General features: G+C 46.0%; 2 protein-coding genes across 5 annotated transcripts in view; one reads left to right on the top strand and one right to left on the bottom strand.

Moving 5' to 3' along the window:
- The first annotated feature begins 244 nt into the window (after positions 1–244).
- On the top strand, positions 245–13,826 carry LOC134409966 (adenine nucleotide translocase lysine N-methyltransferase-like). 3 transcript variants are annotated; one of them, XM_063142981.1, is made up of 6 exons: positions 245–294; positions 2,403–2,560; positions 5,750–5,854; positions 8,236–8,376; positions 9,887–9,937; positions 13,476–13,826. In XM_063142981.1, exons 2-6 carry the CDS (start codon positions 2,405–2,407, stop codon positions 13,662–13,664), a joined length of 642 nt encoding a protein of 213 aa, XP_062999051.1. In that variant the 5' UTR covers positions 245–294; positions 2,403–2,404; the 3' UTR covers positions 13,665–13,826. The 3 variants fall into 3 exon arrangements, with proteins under 3 accessions (XP_062999051.1, XP_062999052.1, XP_062999053.1); XM_063142982.1 differs by having other exon boundaries at positions 5,750–5,779; XM_063142983.1 differs by lacking the exon at positions 5,750–5,854.
- Positions 13,827–20,552: 6,726 nt separating this feature from the next.
- The window catches only part of SEC14L5 (SEC14 like lipid binding 5), a 46,544-nt gene continuing 44,333 nt past the window's right edge, over positions 20,553–22,763 (bottom strand). For both annotated transcript variants that reach the window (XM_063142967.1, XM_063142966.1), the window contains exons 15-16: positions 22,491–22,669; positions 20,553–20,848 (exon numbers count right to left, since the gene is read on the bottom strand). In XM_063142967.1, the coding sequence (XP_062999037.1) occupies positions 20,743–20,848; positions 22,491–22,669 (285 nt within the window). In that variant the 3' untranslated portion in view covers positions 20,553–20,742. The remainder of the gene's footprint in view (positions 20,849–22,490; positions 22,670–22,763) is intronic.

Genomic DNA, 22,763 nt, shown 5'->3' on the forward strand with positions numbered 1-22,763 from the left:
ACAACTTTTACAGATACAGGAGCCCTGTCCTCCTTTTCATAGGGTCACCCTACGTGGTTCCAACGGCTGGTTGGCCACTGTGCTGGACTAGATGGACCCTTGGCCTGACCCAGCAGAGCTCTTCTTATGTTCTTAAATAAAATAAATAAATTGGGCCACGCTAATAAATCACCACGTCTCTGCCATAGGGGCGGAACTCGTGCTGCTCAGGGGGGCGGTGCCAGGAGGGAATCCCATTGGGGGACGGGACGGCCTGGCCTGGAGGAGAGCTCCGCTTCTTCTAGATCTAGACAGGTAGAAAAACAAGAGTAGCTTGGCTTGCCAGGCAGGGAATGAAGAAGGGGCAAATTATTCCAGGGCATGGGACAGTTGTGAAGCTTGTCCCTTGGTTGGGTGGCAACTGTTCCCCTGATTGGACTTTCAAAGGGTGCAACAACAGCGCTGTGACACACAAGCCCCTTTCGTTTTCTAGACTGCCCGGTGCTGTGTGCTCAAGACGGGACTTTCCCCAGACTGCAAACGAGCAGATATTAATCATTCTCGCAATGCAACATTTACAAGCGGCACCTGAAATAAAACGTTGCAATGTGAAAGACTCCTATGCGCCAGAGGAATCTGGAGGCCCAGAGCAGTGGGATTTTTGCCCTTTCCCCATCATACACAAAAATTACCATTAAAAGATCCTCAATTTTTGGTTTTTTTTTAAAAAATGCTCTGTCCTTGTCTCGGCTCATGTGAATTAGGGTGACCCTATGAAAAGGAGGACAGGGCTCCTGTAATTTTAACAGTTGCATAGAAAAGGGAATTTTAGCAGGTGTCATTTATATATGTGGAGGACCTGGTGAAGTTTCCTCTTCATCACCACAGTAAAAGGTGCAGGAGCTATACTAGAGTGACCTGATTTAAAAGAGAGCAGGGCACCTGTAGCTTTAAGTGTTTTTTATTATTATTTATTTATTTATTACATTTTTATACTGTGTTTATAAGTGTTGTGATGAAGAGGAAATTCCACCAGGTTCCCCATATATACAAATGACACCTGCTGAAATTTCCTTTTCAATACAACTGTTAAAGATACAGGAGCCCTGTCCTCCTTTTCATAGGGTCACCCTAGTGGGTAGGATTGGAGCAAATTCCCCTGTTGCAGGTTATGCCCAGGTAAAAGACACCCTAGCGCCACCAGCCGTATTTTCCCAACTTTTCCCCTTCAGCAGATTTTTTTTTTAAATTTTCTGATTAAGGAAAAAGGAGGTGGGAAAGCATGGGAAAGTTATAAATGGACGTTATCGTCATTGTCTGGCATCCCTGTAAAATTTCCTGTACGAAGCAGGGCCATTGCACAGCAGAAACTTCACCTGGAAACACTCCCAGAATTCTCGGAGCAGGCGATGTTTTCGTAATGCGACGTGCCTTGTTTTCTTAGCCCTTCCGTTAGGATCTGTTACAGTAACGCTTTAGTTATTGTTTCCGATCATTACACACGATGGTCAAGTGTTTTGCTATTTTGTTACAAGCTGCATTTTTGTATGTAAACCTCTTAAAGATTTTATTCTATTAAGCGGTAAGTAAGTACCACTAATAAACAAACTAAATATGTCCTGCTGGGCTACATGAAGGCCCCTTGAACCGCACTAGGACCCTGTTCAGAGGATATGCTAAGCCATGGTGGTTAAGCATTTTGAGCTAAACATGATGGCTAAGCGTGTCGTGTGAACCATGACTAACCTAGGCTGACCCTATGAAAAGGAGGACGGGGCTCCTGTATCTTTAACGGTTGCATAGAAAAGAGAATTTCAGCAGGTGTCATTTGTATATATGGAGCACCTGGTGAAATTCCCTCTTCATCACAACAGTTAAAGCTGCAGGAGCTATACTAGAGTGATCGGATTTAAAAGAGGGCAGGGCTCCTGCAGCTTTAACTGCTGTGATGAAGAGGGAATTCCACCAGGTTCCCCATATATACAAATGACACCTGCTGAAATTCTCTTTTCAATGCAACTGTTAAAGATACAGGAGCCCTGTCCTCCTTTTCATAGGGTCACCCTAACTAACCATGGTGGCTTCATAACCATGGTTTAAACACATTCACGATCCATTTACTGCAAAAGAGCTAGCAGCATAATCATGGCTTAGTGTGTTGCCTGAACAGGCCCTAGCGCCTGAATTCTAGCAGTGCTGTCTTATGCACATTTACTCTGAAAGAAGTTTCCCTTTGCTCAACGGAGTTTGCCCCGCAGTAAATGGATCTATAGCACTACAGCCTCAGATTTGGCCCTGTTGTCCTCGGCTGTTCCACATCCAGAGAGCGGTACTTTGGGGCAACGTCCTGAATGCAGCAGATGCAGACAGTGGCGCTCCAGTTGTCATTCGGAACTGAACAGCAGAACTCTTGGTCTTCGCAGGGATGGACCTTGATGCCTTGGAAGAACTGGCAACAGAGCTGCATGGGAAGGGGAATCGTTGGTGCCCTTTTCAGATTGTAGCAGACACTGGCTTAGTGGTCTATCTTGCCTGGGCTGGATGTCTGGCACTTGGCGGCCGCAAAGTGTCTTCTTTACAGGTATCAGGTTTACCATCATTTTGTAAACAGAGCAGGGGGAGGGGGACCTAGGGCCAGCACCAGGTTTGAGAAGGGCAGGGCAAAGTACCCTCCCCTGGCTCCTTTCTTTGGCTTGTGGCCCTGGGAGGGTTACCAGGCAGCAGCAGCCTTCCAAACATAAGAAGACCAAGGGCCCAACTTATCTAGTCCAACACTCTGTTCACACGGTGGCCAAGCAGCTGTTAACCAGGGACCCACAAGCTACACACGGTGCAACAGCACCCTCCCACCCATGTTCCCCAGTAACCAGTGTATACGGCCTTCTGATCCTGGAGGTCGCACTTAGCCATCAGGACTAGTAGCCCTTGATAGCCTTCAGGAATGTATCCAACTCCCTTTTAAAGCCATCCAAATGGGTGGCCATCACCACATCTTAGGCTAGTGAATTCCGTAATTTAACTCTGCGCTGTGTGAAGAAGTCCTTCCTTTTATCCTTCCTGAACCTCCAACCCATCAGCTTCATGGGGTGACCCCAGGTTCTTTCCTCTCGGTGGAAAAGCCACTGGTCTGTTGGCATCGTGAAGAATATGTCAGGTAGCTGCAAATCAGGTAACCTTTGTTGGCACAAGAGCTGCAGCTGAACTGTAGAAGAGCTACAGAGATGATCATATATGCCTGCACTTGTATATGCGAAAAGTGCCTTTCCTTCAAGTAATGACAGGAGTCCAGCAATGTAGGGTGACCACATGAAAAGGTGGACAGGGCTCTTGTATCTTTAACAGTTGCATAGAAAAGGGAATTTCAGCAGGTGTCATTTGTAGGCATGCAGCACCTGGTGACATTCCCTCATCATCACAACACTTAAAGCTGCAGGAGTATAGTTAGAGTGACCAGATACAGAAGAGGACAGGGCTCCTGCAGCTTTAACTGTTGTGAGGAAGATGGAATTTCACCAGGTTCTCCATATATACAAATGACACCTGCTGAAATTCCCTTTTCAATGCAACTGTTAAAGATACAGAAGCCCTGTCCTCCTTTTCATGTGGTCACCGTAAGCAATGAGGCCGGGGGTGGGGTGGAGTGGGGCGGTGAGCTCCTAATTTGGAGAGGCACGTGCCCCCTGCCCCTCCCTGTAGCAGCACAGTTTTTGGGATAAGAAAACACAGCTCTCCACGAAGACTCTCTACAGGAAAAGTGTCAATCAGTGTTCCTGACGAAGGATCTGACAATCCGAAACGTTGAGCCTTCTTGAACTTTTAAATAAAAACATTCTTTTGACAAATACCAGCCTACACTTATCATCCTGTATAGCACCAGAGCCAGCCTCTCTTTCCATATCCTGGGACGCTCACCCAGGGATCATGGAATCGATGTGTTAATTGCTAAATGATATTTTCTGTCTTACGTACAAATATTGCAGGCAGCTGAGCTGGTGTGTTAGATGAAATCCAGGCACAAGTATAGTGCAATGCAAATGGTTCACCACAAGAGGACAGCAGTGCACGTGCCCAGATGTTCTAGTTCTGGACACTAGACAATTAGCGCGGTGCTTCATCAAAGGGAAGGGCAGAGTTCAGGGTGGCTCTTCTCTACTTTCTCGCAGTACCTGAAGACCCACCAACCAGAAGCTGCTGCAAAAGATATAGAATCATAGAATAGCAGAGTTGGAAGGGCCTACAAAGCCATTGAGTCCAACCCCCTGCTCAATGCAGGAATCCACCCTAAAGCATCCCTGACAGAGGGTTGTCCAGCTGCCTCTTAAAGGCCTCTAGTGTGGGAGAGCCCACAACCTCCCTAGGTAACTGATTCCATTGTCATACTGCTCTAACAGTCAGGACGTTTTTCCTGATGTCCAGCTGGAATCTGGCTTCCTTTAACTTGAGCCCATTATTCCGTGTCCTGCACTCCAGGAGGATTGAGAAGAGATCCTGGCCCTCCTCTGTGTGACAACCTTTTAAGTATTTGAAGAGTGCTATCATGTCTCCCCTCAATCTTCTCTTCTCCAAGCTAAACATGCCCAGTTCTTTCAGTCTCTCTTCCTAGGGCTTTGTTTCCAGAGCCCTGATCATCCTGGTTGCCCTCCTCTGAACATGCTCCAGCTTGTCTGCATCCTTCTTGAATTGTGGAGCCCAGAACTGGACACAATACTCTAGATGAGGCCTAACCAGGGCCGAATAGAGAGGAACCAGTACCTCACATGATTTGGAAGCTATACTTCTATTAATGCAGCCCGAAATAGCATTTGCCTTTCTTGCAGCTATATCGCACTGTTGGCTCATATTCAGCTTGCGATCTACAACAATTCCAAGATCCTTCTCGTTTGCAGTATTGTTGAGCCAAGTATCCCCCATCTTGTAACTGTGCATTTGGTTTCTATTTCCTAAATGTAGAACTTGGCATTTATCCCTACTAAATTTCATTTTGTTGTTTTCAGCCCAGCACTCCAGCCTATCAAGATCACTTTGAAGTTTGTTTCTGTCTTCCAGGGTATTAGCTATCCCACCCAATTTTGTGTCATCTGCAAATTTGATCAGCGTTCCCTGCACCTCCTCATCCAAATCATTAATAAAAATGTTGAAGAGCACTGGGCCCAGGACTGAGCCCTGCGGCACCCCACTCGTTGCCTCTCCCCAGTTTGAGAAGGTTCCATTGATAAGTACTCTTTGAGTCCGATTCTGTAGCCAACTGTGGATCCACCTAATAGTTGTTCCATCTAGCCCACTTTTAGCTAGTTTGTTAATCAGAATATCATGGGGCACTTTGTCAAAAGCTTTGCTGAAGTCAAGATATATGACATCCACAGCATTCCCACAGTCCACAAGGGAGGTTACCCGATCAAAAAATTAGTCTGACAGGATTTGTTCATAGAACTGAAGAACTCTGAGCCCAGGAATTGGTTTTGACTTCTAGAACTGTAGAATTTTGGGTGTCCTTCCACACAAAACCCCTCTCCTGTTTACCCTTCCACAACATTGCCTCCTCCAGACGTGTCGGACTGCACCATCTGTCTTTCCCACCCAGCATGGCATGAGTGAGAGTCCCAACACATCGGTAGGGCACCAGGGTGGGGGGAAGCCTGATTTAAGCAATTGCAGGTTGAAACATGGCAGCCCTGCTTCAACTGTCATGAAGGGACACACACACACACACACACACACCCCGCACCCCTTGCCTTTTCCAAAGCTCACCACCCTCTTTCCTTCAACTCAGGTGCCGTACGTCCCATCGAGTGCCAAGCAAGTGAGCAATATGATGTCACTGCTGAAAGGACGCTCCGGGAAGCTGGTGGATTTAGGGTCAGGCGATGGGAGAATTGTAAGAGCCGCCAAATGCTTGGGCAGGTTGCTCGCAAAGTAGCTTGCACATCTCGAGAGCAGGCGCAAGCCTGCGATGCTCAGCCGTCAGCTGGGGCCGAGATAAACCTCCCCGCCTCCTGCAAAGCGCTTAGCACTATGGCACGGCTGAAATAAACCTTGCACGGGAGAGTTAGGTTCTCGTTCCGCTCCCGTTTCTACAGCACTGTTGCGACGGATCGACAGGTCACTTGACAGCTTCAAAAGGCCCCTGCCCCCAAAGAGCCTACAGTCTAAGCCATCTGACAATGGGGAGGGGGGAGCAGGAGGATGGGAGAGCAACGAGGGCTTTACTTTGTGCGCTTTTAACCCGTTTTCGTGGTGCTTTGGCATTTTGTAACCTGCCTTGAGGATTGATTGAAAGGTGGTGGAGGAAGAAGGCCCCAATTAATAAACAAACGTAAAGTTAACACAGAGTTATTTTTCATGCTGTCACCCTGATCCTTGCCGGTGGCTTCCCACAGCCCTGCCCTTGGTTAGCATTGGCTGCTTTCCCCCTTGCTATGAATCCATTCCAGGGTTCAGTCAGAAGCAGCCAGGACTCTAAAGGAGCTGAGCTCTATCCAACGTGCTGAACCCTAATTCCCCAAAATAGGTCCAGCACTTTTGATAGCACCTTTAGAGTTCTGTCTCATAGTTATTTCTAAGCTTGCATATATAGATATAAATTGGCATATGCAGATTTTATGCAGATCTGCACCCTATGGGTTTGAGGGAGGGATTTTTTTTGGTAACCATCAACACCCCTGTCTGGAAGCACCTGATGTTTGAGGAAAGGCCAGCAGCTCAGGGGCAGAACTCATGCACTGCATGTTAAGAAGTACTGGTTGAATTCCTGGTATCCCCAGTTAAATGGTCATGCAGCAGGAGCAAGAATCCCCTCTCTGCCTAAGACCTGGGGACCCACTGCTAGTGGATGTAAGCAATAAACTGGTTTGGACATCAATTCCCATCAGCCCATGCCTGCGTGCCAATGACCAGGAATGCTGGGAGTTGCAGTCCAAAATTACCTGGAGGGCACCAGGTTTGGGAATGCCAAAATACTGGGCTAGATGGACAACTGGTCTGACCCTATAAGGCATCTTCCCATAGCTTCTTCCATCCTTTTTTCTTGTCACCGAATAATCTGGGAGGGAGGATGCCAAGGTTCCTTCCATGTCCTGGATCCCTTCAGCAAATCTTTAAGGATTTCTTGCCTCCTTAAGAGTCCCACCTTCCTTCTTTTTACCTTCTCCCTCCCGACAACATGGGGTTTAGGATGCAGATGTAGGGTGAGTGACACTCCAGACACTTGTTGCTTAACACAACAGTTTGAAAGTAAACTGAAACAAGCAAATTACTTAATCCATAGAGCTGAGTGATACAAAGGCAATAAAAGAAAAGAAAAGTTGTGAATGCAAGTTCTTTTACCCTAGCTGCATTTATTTCTCCAGGCTGCTTCTTGCTGCTCTTTCATCATGCTCTGGTCTTTTCTGGCTCTCTCCCTCCCTGGCTGGATCTCTCCTCTCTTTTTATACCCCCTTCCCTCAAAAACAGAAAGTAGCATTTCAGCCTTGGAGAAATGAATCTTAACCCAGAGAAATGAAACTACTCCTCTCAGGAATACCCCCCCTCCCAACAGAAAAACCCAGGCCTCTAGACCTGCCTTTATTACCTTGCTTCTGTAGGCCTCAAACCTTCACAGAGGGAAAGACAGAATAGCTGTGCAGTGCAGTGCATTTTGATAGGTAATGCTAGAATAGGGTGACCATATGAAAAGGAGGACAGGGCTCCTGTATCTTTAACAGTTGCATAGGAAAGGGAATTTCAGCAGCTGTGGTTTGTATATATGGAGAACCTGGTGAAATTCTTGCTTCATCACAACAGTTAAAGCTGCAGGAGCTATACTAGAGTGACCAGATTTAAAAGAGGGCAGGGCACCTGTAGCTTTAACTGGTGTGATGAAGAGGAAATTTCGCCAGGTTCTCCATATACACAAATGACACCTGCTGAAATTTCCTTTTCTGTGCAACTATTAAAGATACAGGAGCCCTGTCCTCCTTTTCATATGGTTACCCTATGCGAGAAGCCCTCTATCTGGAAGCACCTTTAGAGACCGAGGTTTAGGCAGATGTGGTCTTACGTCCCTCCCAGTAAATCCTACCAGTTGGGCCTGGAAGTTGTTCTGTCTGGTCCTCAGGGGAACCCAGTATGGATTCACAGCCCCACCAAAATCAGAGCCACCATCCTCCACTGGGTGTGGGATAACTTGAATGTGCAAAGTTGTTGAGTCACACAAGCCCTGTAACCTAAGCACCATCAGGCACTAATAGACCCTGTGACTGATTCTGACTTTGCTTTTAGGTCCTGGAGGCCTATAAACAAGGCTTCAGACCAGCTATTGGCTATGAACTCATTCCATGGCTATTGCAGCTGTCCAACTTCCGTGCCTGTTGGGCAGGATGCTATGGAAAGGTTTTCTATCGGCGTGAAGATCTCTGGAAGGTAATTTCTTCTTGCAGGGAAACAAGAAGGTAAAGACAGGAAGCCTGTTTCTTCTAAGGTGGAAGGAACAGCTCTCTCTTTCCAGTAATCATAGCATCTCCTAGTCGAGTGGCCACCCATGTGTTCTGCTTTACAGAGGACAATCCTCTATTTGAAAGCATCCTGCATTTGAAGGACCTTCTAAATCTGGTTCAAAGAGAAAGACACATCAGAAGGGGGAGCAGGCAGGGACCTTGAGGTTGTCCACCAACACTCAGGGACCTTGAGGTTGTCCACCAACACTCAGGGACCTTGAGGTTGTCCACCAACACTCAGGGACCTTGAGGTTGTCCACCAACACTCAGGGACCTTGAGGTTGTCCACCAACACTCAGGGACCTTGAGGTTGTCCACCAACACTCAGGGACCTTGAGGTTGTCCACCAACACTCAGGGACCTTGAGGTTGTCCACCAACACTCAGGGACCTTGAGGTTGTCCACCAACACTCAGGGACCTTGAGGTTGTCCACCAACACTCAGGGACCTTGAGGTTGTCCACCAACACTCAGGGACCTTGAGGTTGTCCACCAACACTCAGGGACCTTGAGGTTGTCCACCAACACTCAGGGACCTTGAGGTTGTCCACCAACACTCAGGGACCTTGAGGTTGTCCACCAACACTTAGCACGTGGACAACAGACTGAGCAGGCATCAGGTCGCCTGGTCACAGAGTTCCCCACTATGGTGAGATGGATTACGTTTCTATTTGAAACATTTCTACATTTGCAGCGCTACAGATAAACTAGGGTGACCCTATGAAAAGGAGGACAGGGCGCCTGTATCTTTAACAGTTGTATTGAAAAGGGAATTTCAGCAGGTGTCATTGGTATGCATGCAGCACCTGGTAAAATTCCCTCTTCATCACAACAGTTAAAGCTTTGCTGAAGTCAAGAGTCCTGTGATTGAGGTCATCAGAGGGCATGATCCTTGTGGTTTTACATATACCTATGGCCCGATTGGAGTCCACCAGGAGAAGAGCCTCCAGTGTGGTGGCCCCCTATCTTTGGAACTCCCTGCCCCTGGAGGTCAGGCAGGCCCCAACCCTGTGTTGTTTTCAGCATCTCCTGAAAACAGCTTTTCTAGGAAGCTATCCTTGGTTCCACAGCCATGGTTTAATTGCCACTGTTATATACTTACAGTATCATGTTTGTATCATTTTATCTCTCGATTTATCTTTGTATCTCTTGTTGTTCACCGCTCCAAAATCTGCTTAGATGTGGAACGGTATACAAATAAATACATACATAAACCCCAAATACAAAAAAAAATCTTTAGGAGAAAAAATGCTGAAAGGGGTGGGCTGCTGGATCCCGAAACAACCCAGTGAGCACTGAGCGTGTCCAGTGGGCCCAGAATGCAGACTATCTTTTGGAGAGGTGTGGAATGGAGCAGAAGCACCATGCTGCAACATTTTGTCACAGGCCGTGATGGCGCACACCTTGAATGAATAAGTTATATTTTTCTGTTGTTAGGCGGATCTCTCTGACTGCAACAACGTAACTGTGTTCCTGGCACCCAGTGTGGTGAGTAGAAGCTTTCTTGCGAGTTTTCTACATCAGCTAAGTAAAACCAAGACGGACGGTAAGAGCAAAGACCAGGCGCCATGATATCAAAAGGACCAATGGCTTTGATAAAGTGACGCTAGAATTGTGCATGGCGCTTTATCACAGCCAGAAACATGTGGCAGCAAACGGACAACTGCTCCCATAGAATGCTTTTCCGACTGGAGGTAATTTCTCTTTTCCGATTGGTGCCCAATTGCTACTTTAGGAGGAAGGATGTAGACTCCATGCATCAAACAGAGACCTTTTGCAGTTCTTATGAATTTAAACGTGCAGGTCGGACACATGCTTGGCATGCAGAAGGTCCATCCCTCTGGCACATCCAATTAAGGAATCTTGGGTTGCAGAGTTGGCAAGGCCTCCAGCTGAGCCCTCGGAGAGACACTGTGTTTCTGGGGGGATGTGGGCACATGCTTTGCATGCAGAAGGTCCCAGTGTTGTCCCTCAACCAGGGGTTAAAGACTCGCTACCACGGCACGTTAGTAGCCCATCAAACACACGAGGCTGGAGAATGCTCTTAATCCATTTATTTCCGATACTGCAGTATGGGGGTGCTCTCTGGTTCTCCAAAATGGAGGCACCAAGAACAAAGGAATCTCACAGTATATATAGGCCCTGACTACAAGAGGGTGTTAGACTCTTTCTAACCGTTCTATTGGTCCGTTCTGGATTAGCAAGTTAAGTTACATTCAATTTTCAAGTTATGGTGCACAATCTCAATGAGTCATAGGTTCCATTCGATGCTCCATTAGTTGAAAGTTTTTCCCTTTTGTCTGCTACCACATGATGTCCACCATTAAGGAATGCAAATCTGGCCTGTAGCCACCCTTTGGCAGAGAAGCCATCTTTAAAACCTTGGCACATTACATTCTTATGCAAGATGAAATCTCTTCTTGGCTCTATCACCAGCTTCCATCCCTGGCGCCTTCAGTTAAAAAGGACGAGGAGGAAAGAGTTGCTTCCTGGCCCTAAAATAACCTTCTTTCGTCCACACAGGCCTTTCCCCTTTGCTCTCTCTCTCTGTCTCTCCACTCCCAGCCTCTAGCCTTGCTATTTCTCTCCACCCAATGCCTTTCCTTCCTCTACCTCCGCCCCCATCCCTTTATCTTGATGTTTCTCTCCACTTCCAGCTTCTACCCTAGCTATTTCTTTCCCCCACCTCTTCCCTTGCGGTCCCCCCTCCTTTCGCTTTCCTTTACCCCTTTGCCTTCCTGTTTCCCTCTCCCTCCCAGCCTCTAGCCTCGATCTTTCTCCCTTACCCCTCTTATGACTAGCCAGGCTCCATGGCAGCCATGATTTGACTAGCCACATCCTCCATGGGAGCCATTTTGTGATGGGGGTCGTGCCCAGAGCAGTTTCTCAAATTCCCAAATGTGCCCACAGGTCCAAAAAGACTGGGGACCTCTGGAATAGATAGTGCAAAGATAATAATAATAATAATAATAATAATAATAATAATAATAATAATAATAATAATAATAATTTTATTTATTTCTCACCCGCCTCTCCCTTTGGATCGAGGCAGGGAACAACATTAGAACAGGAATCAATACATCTAAAAAATTCTTGTTTTTACATTGATCTGGATAGGCCTGCCAGAAAAGGCTAGTCTTTAAAGCTGCCTTAAAATTACACAGAGAGTTAATTTTACGAATCTCCTCTGGCAGGCCGTTCCACAATCTGGGGGCGACAGAAGAAAAGGTCCTCTGGGAAACTGATGTCAGCCTAGTCTTGGCTGACTGAAGTAAGTTCACCCCAGAGGACCTGAGTGTGCGGGGCGGACTGTATGGGAGAAGGCGATCCCGCAGGTAACCTGGACCCAAACCATTTAGGGCTTTAAAGGTAATGACCAACACTTTGTACTTTGCCTGGAAACTAATTGGCAGCCAGTGGAGTGATTTTAATGTTGGGGTAATATGCTCACCCCTAGATGTACCGGTGACCAACCTGGCTACCATATACTCACTATATTGAGGCACTGTTATTTGGTCTAGCCTTTTCCCATCTGAAATTGTAAGCAGGGTGAGGGTGGCACCTAGCTGAGAGGGCTTAAGTAAATGCTATGCTTCCCCCCCCCTCCCCGCCCCCCACATCTCACTCTGATCAAGAACAACAAGAGCCATTGTGGTCAGCATCAATCCAACTGTTTCCGCTGAGGACTGCCAAGCATAGAATGACATCTTTTGATTGTCCTCCTCTACCGACAGCCAGAGAGGCATTTAACAACCTCTGCAACACATTGATTTAAAATTGGCGGTTTCCTGCGTTTTCATATCGGTTGGCTTTCCCTGCTGGGACCAGGTGGCAAGAATTGAGTTCCTTCCTTCCTAAAGAACAGCGAATGCCCTAGAAGCGCCCAGCGCTGTCCTGCTGAGGCATCACATCTGCGTGCTCCATTTACAAAGGCTGCTGTATACTCAGCCAGAGCCAGATGCTGAGCTGCTGCTTTTCCCCCTGACTGCAAAGTCAGCCAAAAGTATGGAGGGCCTCATTTCTGCAGAGGCTGCAGTTTGAAATTCGCCATTCCCATCACCTTGCCCTGATGCTGGTAGGAAGCAGAGGAACTTAGCAGGATGCTGGTCCATTGGAGATACTTACGATTTTGCTGACCTCATTCATGGTCAGCCGAAGAGAAAACTGTCTGGTCTTTGCTTTGTGGTATACAGACACCAAATCTTTTCATGCAGTAGATTTCTTACAGTCTGCCCTTGCTAAATGGAATGATGCAGGCAGAATGTAGAGCAAATGGTACATGTTGCAGTGGAAATGCCATTAGCAGAGTAAAGCTTTTTCACGGACTCTGTAATTTTGCCCTTTCTTCATCCAGCATCTTCCCCAAGCATTGGAAGCAAATTAGCAACCATTTCCCAGTTCCTGCATATGTGGAGATATGCACATTCACTGCACATGTACAGATTTATTTTCTAAAGGTCCCAGAGGTCTCATTGTCTTAACTTCCTCTGCGTGCATTTTGATGCATATCACAGAAATCTTGCGCATACGAGCTGTGATTGCAGCACGTAACAGCCACTGTTAAAAACAATTCCTAAAAGTGAAGTCAAATGGAACAATTAGGATCACGCAACGTAATTTCAGAAACTCAGCAGGAGGCTGGTCTAGCTCTATTAGCTCATTTCATGCAGAAAATGTAGGACATCTCATTTATCATGTCCCTAATAGGTTCATTGCCTTGATTCAAATGGAAATAGTCAGTTGATGTGAATAAAACACAGAATCTTCACATAAACCAATCGCACCTGTCCAATCTATCTCGGAATCTGTTAAAAATGACCAGCCAGGGCCAGCGTTAATAGAACAGAATTTTCCTCCAGAATTTTAGATCATCACAAAATGTGTTCTCATGCTTTAGTTGGAAGTTATTCAGAACAGCTTCGATAGCTTCCCCAAAGCTTTGTCCAGACTGAGCTTTGTTCTCAGCTCCTCTTGCTGCTGCTGCTGCCCTGCTCATCTTCACGCAAACCCTTGCCTCTCTCGACAGGTACCTCTCCTGGAAAGAAAGCTGCTTTCTGAGCTCCCGGATGAGGCCTGCGTGGTGGCTGCTCGCTTCCCTTTCGTTAACTGGACACCCAACCATTTTGCCGGAGATGGTTTAGAAAGAGCCTGGGCCTACAACATCAGGGATGTACGGCGAATGGAACGGGACACATTGGGAGGAAGCCCCGTGTAAGAGGCAGAGCGTGTTCTAAAAAGATGGGGTTGTGCAGCAAAGACGGAAGGCGCATGTGAAATCACAACAGTGCTTTTTCTTCCTCTGTAGGATGCTGTGAGGGTGGCTTATACCCGCCGCTGCTCAGCTGATAGTGCAAATGAAATGAATTGCCACAAGTCATTAAAATGTACTCCCAATGCATAGTGTTTTTTTGTTTTTTAAAAAAAACTTAAAATGTATATAATGGTTGGTATTTACAGACACAAGCAAAATTCCAGCCATCGTCCTGGAAAGTTGGGAGGCATCATAGGAATTAAAGAAAGATGAATATAATGGTTGTAAAGAGAGAGCCTAGGAAGAGCCATTATGGATCAGACCAAGGGTCCATCTAGTTCAATGTTCTGTTCATACAATGGCCAACCAGCTGTTGACCAGGAATCCACAAGCAAGACATGAGTGCACCCTCCCTCCCATGTTCCCCAGCAACTGGTGCACATAGGCATACTGTCTCTGATACTGGAGGCAGCATATAGCCATCAGGATTAGTAGCCATTGGTAATCCTCTAATCCAGGAATTTCTCCAACTGGTGGGGTTGAGCAGACTGGGTACAGGCCTGCAGCCAGGAGATCCGGGATTGCAGTCCTGCCTCTACAATGGGCTCACTAAGAGGCCTTGGTTGGTGGTATTATCTCTCTGCCTCAGTTCTCCATCTGAAAAATGGGAATAGAGGCCTACCTTGCAGGATTATTGCGAGGGGAAAAACAATGAAGTCAGGAAAGATGTGGTCTCCTCCTCTCTTTTTAGTGTTTTCATGATTTAGCGGTCCATCTGCACTGAGGGAAATACTAACGATGGTTATCTTTAAGCAGCGTTTGAAAACCACCTTCAAATCCTGGAACTGAACTCATTTTAAATAATAATAATAATGCCAGCCCTGGCTAGTGATAGATCTCTGTGCGGACGTAATGCCACAGTGGGACTAGTTTTGAAATTGGAAGGGAGGGAAGAATTTGGGTGGGTGTGAGGAGGGAATCCATAAACCCATGGGTCACTCCTGACCACTTACCACGGCTAGCTTATCAGAAAGTGCTGTGTTTGCACCGGGCCATTGTATAACACCCAGGAACTACCACAATGAAGATTACCCACCTTCCTAAATGCTTTAAAAGTTAAAAACAACAATTCTTCAGATTACTTTATTTTAAGTTACAGCAAAATGGGAAACAGAAGCACATTAGTAACATCCAGCCTCCAACGGAGACACTGCCGAAACATAGCTTTCGCATGACATTTGCGGACCACCAACATGCATACAAATAGTGATCTGAAAATTTCTTGCTGACAGGAATAAATCTTTGTTAAAAGACAAACCCCCCATACCACCAGCAGCAGCATATTAGCTTGGCGGTTCGCTCTTTCAGGATGTCCATTTAAGCAGTTCAGGAGTTAAGTGCCACTAAAGTGATTTGTCATCACGCTGGCACCCGTTTAACCCATCAATACTGACAAGTCAGCCTTTGGGGATAATTTTAGTAGCACTTGCAGGTCTACTGGGAGACTAAGGTACTACTTGTAGAATCTCAGTAAACCCCCCTTAAGATAGTAAACCATTCCGCATGGCTTATAGTAAAGGCTATCTAGACATAATTAAATATTATTTTTGCATTGAAAAGGTCACAGTATAGTGGTTTAAACAACTAGCACAACGAAGGGGGAGAAAGAAGAATCTAGTCTAAAAGCATCAAAGACAGCAGCTTATGCATATGGCACTTGAGTTCAACATATTGAATACTAGGATAGGGATCAGCAACTGGTGGCCCTTTAGGGTAACTCCTCCCACCCCCACAAGGGTTTCCATTTGGCCCTTCAAAGAAGCAAAGTGTGCATGTATGGGCTTGTGGAGGGAAGTGGAGGCTACAGCCAAGGAACATTCACATGCTGACAATCTATTTTTTAGTGGCTCACCTGTAAGAACTAGTTGCAGATCAGTGTATTAGGATGTTCCGGGGGTGCTTCCAGATGAGGCTTTTGTCATGCAAGCGCCCTGCTTCATTAACAGGATGATGTCATCGTCCACTTGTAACTGACCCATCTTAGAATCATAGAATAGTAGAGTTGGAAGGGGCCTATAAGGCCATCAAGTCCAACCCCCTGCTCAAGGCAGGAATCCACCCTAAAGCATCCTTGACAGATGGTTGTCCAGCTGCCTCTTGAATACCTCTAGTGTGGGAGAGCCCACCACCTCCCTAGGTACTCTGGGAGGATTGAGAAGAGATCCTGGCCCTCCTCTGTGTGACAACCTTTCAAGTCTTTGAAGAGTGCTATCATGTCTCCCCTCAATCTTCTCTTCTCCAGGCTGAACATGCCCAGTTCTTTCAGTCTCTCATCACAGGACTTTGTTTCCAGATCCAGATCATCCTCTTTGCCCTTCTCTTTTCGCACGGCTTCTTTTTTCTGCCCACAGAAAAGCTGGAATAGCTGCAAATGTATTCTGCTCAGGAGCAATAGATGCCCTCCATCTGGAAACACCCCTGGTCTTACACATACCCACCAAAATACTAACTCTATAGGAAAATGGGAGTCAAACGATGCAATTTTGGGGCCCAAATGTTCTGTTCTGTTCTTATGAACTAAAGCGCAAAAAGGATGCCAGCTGTGGCTCTCTCCCTTTCCATCAACACTCTGCAAGGCACTATGCTCAAATCTCAAACACTGGAAGCAGCCAAATGTTTAGTTTCAACATTCAGCAGTGGCTAGTAGTGACCTGAAAAACAAGGCTTCATTCCATGTGAACTTGCATGTGTTGCCCACCATGCAGTCTAGATAGTTAATAGTCTTAACTGGCATTCACAAAAACCTAAGATCCTAGCCCTCATGAATGCAGACTCAATGCAGCGCTTTTTAAAGGCCCAGGTACGGAAGGCAATTTAGCCAGAATTTCCACTGGTCAGAAAAGGAAGTTTGTGTTCACACCACCCTTCCCACGGCCACTGGTCCCTCATGCCTTCTTTCTAATTCTCCTCCCATCAGTCTCCAGCTTTTTGCCAACAAATGTTGAAGGGTCAATAAAGGATAGTGTAGTCAGAAATCTGTAGGTCAAATTAAGTCTGTGCAAATGTGCCCAGTACCCATAACAGAAATTTCCTTCGGCAGAATTCAGATATTCTATTATTTATTAGTAATACTTGTATACCGCTTAATATAGTAAAATCTCTTAAGTGATTTACAAACAAAGCAGTTTACATTTTTATATACCATATTTCTTTGATTCTAAGATGCACGTTTTTTCCCATATAAACATCTCTAAAACCGGGGTGCGTCTTAGACTCGCGGGTGCGTTTATGATTTCTTAGAATCAAAGCTTTTTTTCTGTTGGTGGTACTGAAATTAGTGTGCGTCTTACAATCGATGGCGTCTTAGAATAGAAGAAATATGGTAGTATAGCCCTGTCCCCAAGAGTGTAGTTAGTGGCCCCGTTCAGAAGACACTTTAAACCACGGCTTTAACCAAGGCGAATAAAGCAAAAATACTTATTCACTATGGTTAAAGAAGTGGTTTAAGGTGTCTTCTGAACATGGCCTAGCTTTCTGGCTTAACCACCATGGTTAAAGCCAGGCTTAAGATGTCTTCTGAGCGGGCCCAGCGTCTCATACAGTTATAATAAGTGCAGACGGTTTCTGGGCTGATCACATGAATCCAACAAACCCATATCTGCAGGTTCAGCCTGCAACCTGGATATTTGCTACTTCTTCACCCTTTCTTCTCCAGTTTCCCTTTTATTTATTGCAAGCCCCTTGGTGTCGAGACGGTGCGTGCTACTGTGCTGTACGATGCCTGTCCCAGTTTTGGAGCTAATCCCAGCCCAGAGCTCCGGTGCTGTTCAGCTGAATGTGGTAGAAGTCCCTGGATCCTTGGACGCAGCAAGAGCATCTCACGTTTCCTGCTTGTTGTTGTAAAGAAGAGCAACTGGCAGCCATTTCGGATTGACTCCTATTATTAGTTAAAACAGCTAAATGAGAACTAACCTATTTATGAGCAAACCCTGCTTGAAATAGGAAAGATTCACTGATGAAACTTTGGATTGTTGTTCAGCCCACTGAGAGTATTTCCAGTGTTCAAGTAATAGGAAGAGAGAGTGCAGATGACGCCTTTCAGTACCAAAATATTATTTCACTGTTCAGTTACACTCCCTAAACAGTACTGAGCTGAATTGACAATCATGTAAGGAACCACTATCTCTACAACTTGGGCCCAGGTTTCTACCAGGCTCAGAATCAATACAGGAGGGACTACACCCAAGACACAAGCATCACTGAGCACTTGAACTGACGAGGGCTGCCAAAGCCTCCTGCACTTGCGCACCAGTATCTGGAGTACGTCCTGCAGAATTCATGATGGTTGTTCTGCCCATGTGCTAATAATTTAAGTCTGCAATCCTAAACATACTTACTAGGGAGTAAGCCCCAGTAGGATTTAATTCTGAGTAAACATGCACGGCATTGTGCTGCACTTTCCTGACATTTATATCCTGCCTGCCTCCCATGACAGAACACGAAGCAGAGTATGTTCTTGTGCAGTCTCCCATCCAAACACTGACAAAGTCTGCACCGGCTTAACTTCAGCAAAGGTGCTGCATTATGTATGCCTTGGGCAAACATGGCAAATATATATATATACACACACACATATGTATACTTTCCTAGGTGCAACAGTGCAACTTGTGCTCGGATGTACAACAGCCTTCTCAATCTGTTGCCCTCCAAATACTTTGGATTGTTCCTGATCATTGACCGCGCTGATATGAGCTGAAGTCGAATCTGGAGGGCACCAGATTGGGGAAAGCTGAAGTACAATGAGATGAAGACTATAGTGAGATGGTCAAACCATAGCTAGAAAGGAAGACAGGCCACCACGGCAGTCGTAGGAGAAGCTTAGTTCACAAACGAAAGCGACTCCTGACACCCCGTTAAGCGAGCGAGAAACATGCCGTTGGTCAATAAAAGGAAATTCAGGATGTCCCACTCAATTCTGGATGAGGCCTTTAGGAATGTTGTTCCTCCATTGCCAAGTAGTTTAAATGAGCAGACTGCTGTTTCCCCCATGGATATGAGAAGGATCAACTCAACAACTGATGAACTGTGTGGCTTTGTGCCCGTGCGCATGCACACCCATGTGCTTAAAACTCTTTCTCCACTGCCAGTTCTGCTGTTCAAAGTTGCCCCCCCCCCACTTCCTGCTTTCTCCCCTCTGTGCTGCCTTCATTAAAAAAAAAAAAACACCAACGATAGGAGAATGTGCCATGCAATCTAGCTTTGCCTGAAGATAAAGCAACTTACGTGCATTACAGACCATTCCTCAAAAGGATTGCTGGGAACTGGGCTTTTAAGACAAGCTCGGGCAGCTAATTCCCTGCAGTCCCTCTGCACAGAGGGACGAGAATACTGTGACGCACTTTGCTGAGGTGGCCGGTTTTCCCTTCTCTCCCAAACAATGCAGTGCGTCTTCGAACAAACGCACAGGCAAGAGGAGGCATTTGGAATCGAGCCTGATTCTTCTTCTCCCCCAATTACGGGGGAAGCAGATATAAACCTTGCCCAGGGAAAGCCATGTTTCTGATGCTTACTTGCAAATCTCTCAACCTTTCTCACTCCTTTCCTTCCATGTGCATGCAATTTCATGAAATCATGTTCTCTGTATGAACCATGTCTGTTCCACACTGGTGTTGGATTAATCCCCGTGGCTGTCTTTTCAGAACATCAAAAACTTACAAAATCAAAGTCCTTGATCATTCAAGGAATCAGAGAAGTTCCTTCGTTACAATGTGAGCCACAGCTTATAAAAACCAAACCCTTCATTTCTAGAGATTAAAGGGGGACCTGTGCAGTTAATTCTGCATATCACAGCCCTGTGCTTCAAAAATATCCAGTTATGAAACCGTGTATCAGCAAAACAGTATAAAGCTTAAAATGATCATAACTCGCCCTCCTCTTCTCAGCCCCAGGCGCTGAGCACCCAAAAGGGAAGGTAATATTCCATAATAAATAGTTGAGCTGTGCCTATAAAATGATACAAATAAGCTATTAATTTAAGACTTAATCTTGAATAAATACGTCTTAAGAATTTTGCATTTCATACACGCACGCACACACCTGCACACACACACACACACACACACTTAAAGTGCCCACCCCAACTTGAGTTCACTCCTGCTTTCAAAAATAATAGCTTCTTCAACACTGAGGAAGAGTTTTGTGCCTGTAGAAATTAAATATTGCTTTGCTTAGCCCTTTGTAATGGAACTCATTTCCTACCCTGAGAAAGGGGTAGGGCAAGAGATTACTCATTTATTGCTCATAGACCTGAGAACAAAAGGGGGGGGGGAAATCAGTGCTTTACTCTTCTAAGAAGCTGTTTCAGTGCACTGCAGGAAAACTTGTGTAGGTTTCTGGGCCTCTCAGGGATGCCAAAGCATGTTAGCTAGCAATATCCAGGTATCTAACTGCTAAGTTTCCTACTTGAAGTAACCTGGAAAGCTGGTGTGCCCCCGCCCCCCGGCCCCAATCTGTTTATATACATATTAGAAGTTTGCAGCTAATCCCTGCTACTGAGGCACCTTTTGCACCTTGTTAAAACACAAATGGCACTGTGGATGCCCCGAGAATCTAGACTAGTTTTTGCTACACGTAAAGACAGCTCTACAGGTCCTAATAGGTAAGGCAATACCAGATAGCTCTACATTGATGTAGAGCTATGCTGACTGGAAAGAGCCCTTTAACCATAGGAATTATGTAAAATTCATGCAAAAGTGATATGCACAGATTTGTTAATACGCAATCCAGGAAAGCCAAACTTCAAGACTTGGAAGCTGTAAGTCTATTCCTGGGGGGAGGGGGGGAAACACCCGGAGGATTTCAAGCAGCTCCCTAGAAACGATGTTGTGCCCAAATTGCCGCTCGTTGTGGTCCCCTGGATGGCCATCCCGAGGCGTTGCCAGCCAGCCATGAGGATCTCTGGCTCAGTCTATGGGGAAGACCCGAAGAAAGCTTCTAGGCCCAGCAGTTCACTGCTTAGTGTTCAACGCTGTCCTGGATGACGTTATCTAGAAACCAGAGAGCTGCTCTGCGATTGGTTGGAAGATGTTGTAGCGCCACTGAGCTGTGAAAATCCACTGTTGCAAGATTCCAGACTTGTCATGGAGCCCCTGGGGTGGAAAGGAAGAGAAGCATTTTTTACATTGTGCCCTTAATGGCACCCAAGTGCATTTGAAGACGTAATCAACTTGTTTTGTTCCAGTGTTCTCATTTCCTTGTTCTCTTCTGCTGCAGGACCTGACCTGCTCCAAGGTGTCCTAAGAAAATTCAACTGACATGTGAAAACCTTTCTGTCTCCAGAAGAGATGGCTTTTATGATGGTAGCTATTCACAAGGGAGAATTAACCATAGTTAATGGCACAATGAATAATCCCACCAACTCAATGGCTGGTTTACACATCATGGCTAACCAGGATTCACACAAGGAGGAATGATCAGTGTGTTGGTGCCCTACCAACCACTCCTGCTGAGCAAAACAATGCTCCATCCCTGGGTTGTTGTCTGTGACACTGGAATCCAGAATGGTAGGTTATTGGGGGATGAACAATCCAGACTTGTAACCCAAGAACAAATCTTTGGTTATGAATCAGGTTTTTTCCTCATCCAGCAACCTAGAATTCTGGGTTCAGATGTCACAGGCAACAACCCAAGGACAGAGCATCCCTGGATTGTTTAGCTCAGCAGGAACAGTTGGTCAGGAGCAACACACTTACTCACTCACTCACTCACTCACTCAAGCTTGTTTAAACCCTGGATTGTTCAGCTCACTTACTCTTGCTTCATTTTCAACAACTCATGGTTTAACAAACTATGGGATGTTGTAAATGTAGACTGAGACTCTGATCGATGAGATTCTGGATAAGCCAGTCATAACGTTTTGGAAATACTGAAGAAGGGAGCATTTGTACAAACACTCTTAAGACCGGGGCTTTGTTAGAGTTCCCATGTGCTGCTAGACTTTGAGGCCAGAACTAGATGCTCAATGCGCACATGGGACTCCTTCTCCTGTTTTATAATCTATCCAATGAGCAAAGGAGAGGAAATATGCAAGAGGGAAGTGACAGACAGAAGGAAACCCCACTGCTGCTCCCTCCCCCCTTTGAAACCCCTACTCTAAACTGCTTTTTCTTTGCTGGGAGAAAAGAAGAGGAAATGGCAGAAGAAAAATAGCAGGCTGGTGAAAGTTAAGCATGGCACCTGATTCATTTCTTCCCTGAAAATCCTCCCCTATCTACATCTCAGAGGCAAACATGAGGATTAGGAATCATACACTTGCTGCTGAACTTCCACTCTGAAAAATATATATATTCCGAGGGGCAATTCTGACATATCCTGTGGAAAGTGGATATTGGTTACTAGAGTAGAGTGTGGCACCACCATTTTCCAGGTTTACATGTATTCAGCTGTACTTAGCTAGAGCAGATGGAAGACATGTATCAACAATGGAAGGAGAGACTGAAGGAAGCAGCTAATGCCTCCAGAAGTCAGAGGTCTGTTGCCTTGGAGGACGGCACTCAGATGATAATGTTCCCAGCAAGGAAAAAAATGCAGTCCTGTCTCTGGATTAAATTGGGAATGCGTCTACATGACTGGCCCTCATGAGCTGCAGATATATTGCAAGCTTGTTAGCTCACAAATTGAGCAGAACACGTTCTACATTACAATGGATTTAGAATACAGAGGTGAATCAAATAAGGCTGGCTCCCGCAGAGCAAGTCATGCAATAGATCCCACCCCCAGCAACCCTCCTACCTGAACTCCTTGGATGCAAGCACCTCGTAATAATACATGATCTTGCACTTGTGATTGGAGACCTGCAGGGTGGCCAAGACATCGTCAACCCGAGAGAGGCTGGTCCCAGCACAAGGAGTTGGGCTGTGCATTTTCCACTGGAGGATATAAAAGCCTGGCCAGCGAGTCACGTGGGAACCCTGAACAGTGATAGATGTTGAGAAACACAGTCAGGGAAATATAAAGGGCTCCCCCCACCCCCCGGGTTTAGTTTTGTTTCAAAGCCATCTTTAT

This window comes from Elgaria multicarinata, chromosome 17 (genome assembly GCF_023053635.1).
Source record: "Elgaria multicarinata webbii isolate HBS135686 ecotype San Diego chromosome 17, rElgMul1.1.pri, whole genome shotgun sequence".
NCBI lineage: Eukaryota > Metazoa > Chordata > Lepidosauria > Squamata > Anguidae > Elgaria > Elgaria multicarinata.

Coding starts and splice junctions, on each gene's coding strand:
- LOC134409966 (XM_063142981.1), top strand. CDS start 2,405: ATGGACCTTGATGCCTTGGAAGAACTGGCAACAGAGCTGCATGGGAAG. Junction 2,561..5,749: donor GCAAAGTGTCTTCTTTACAG/GTATCAGGTTTA, acceptor CCTTCAACTCAG/GTGCCGTACGTCCCATCGAG. Junction 9,938..13,475: donor TGTTCCTGGCACCCAGTGTG/GTGAGTAGAAGC, acceptor CTCTCTCGACAG/GTACCTCTCCTGGAAAGAAA.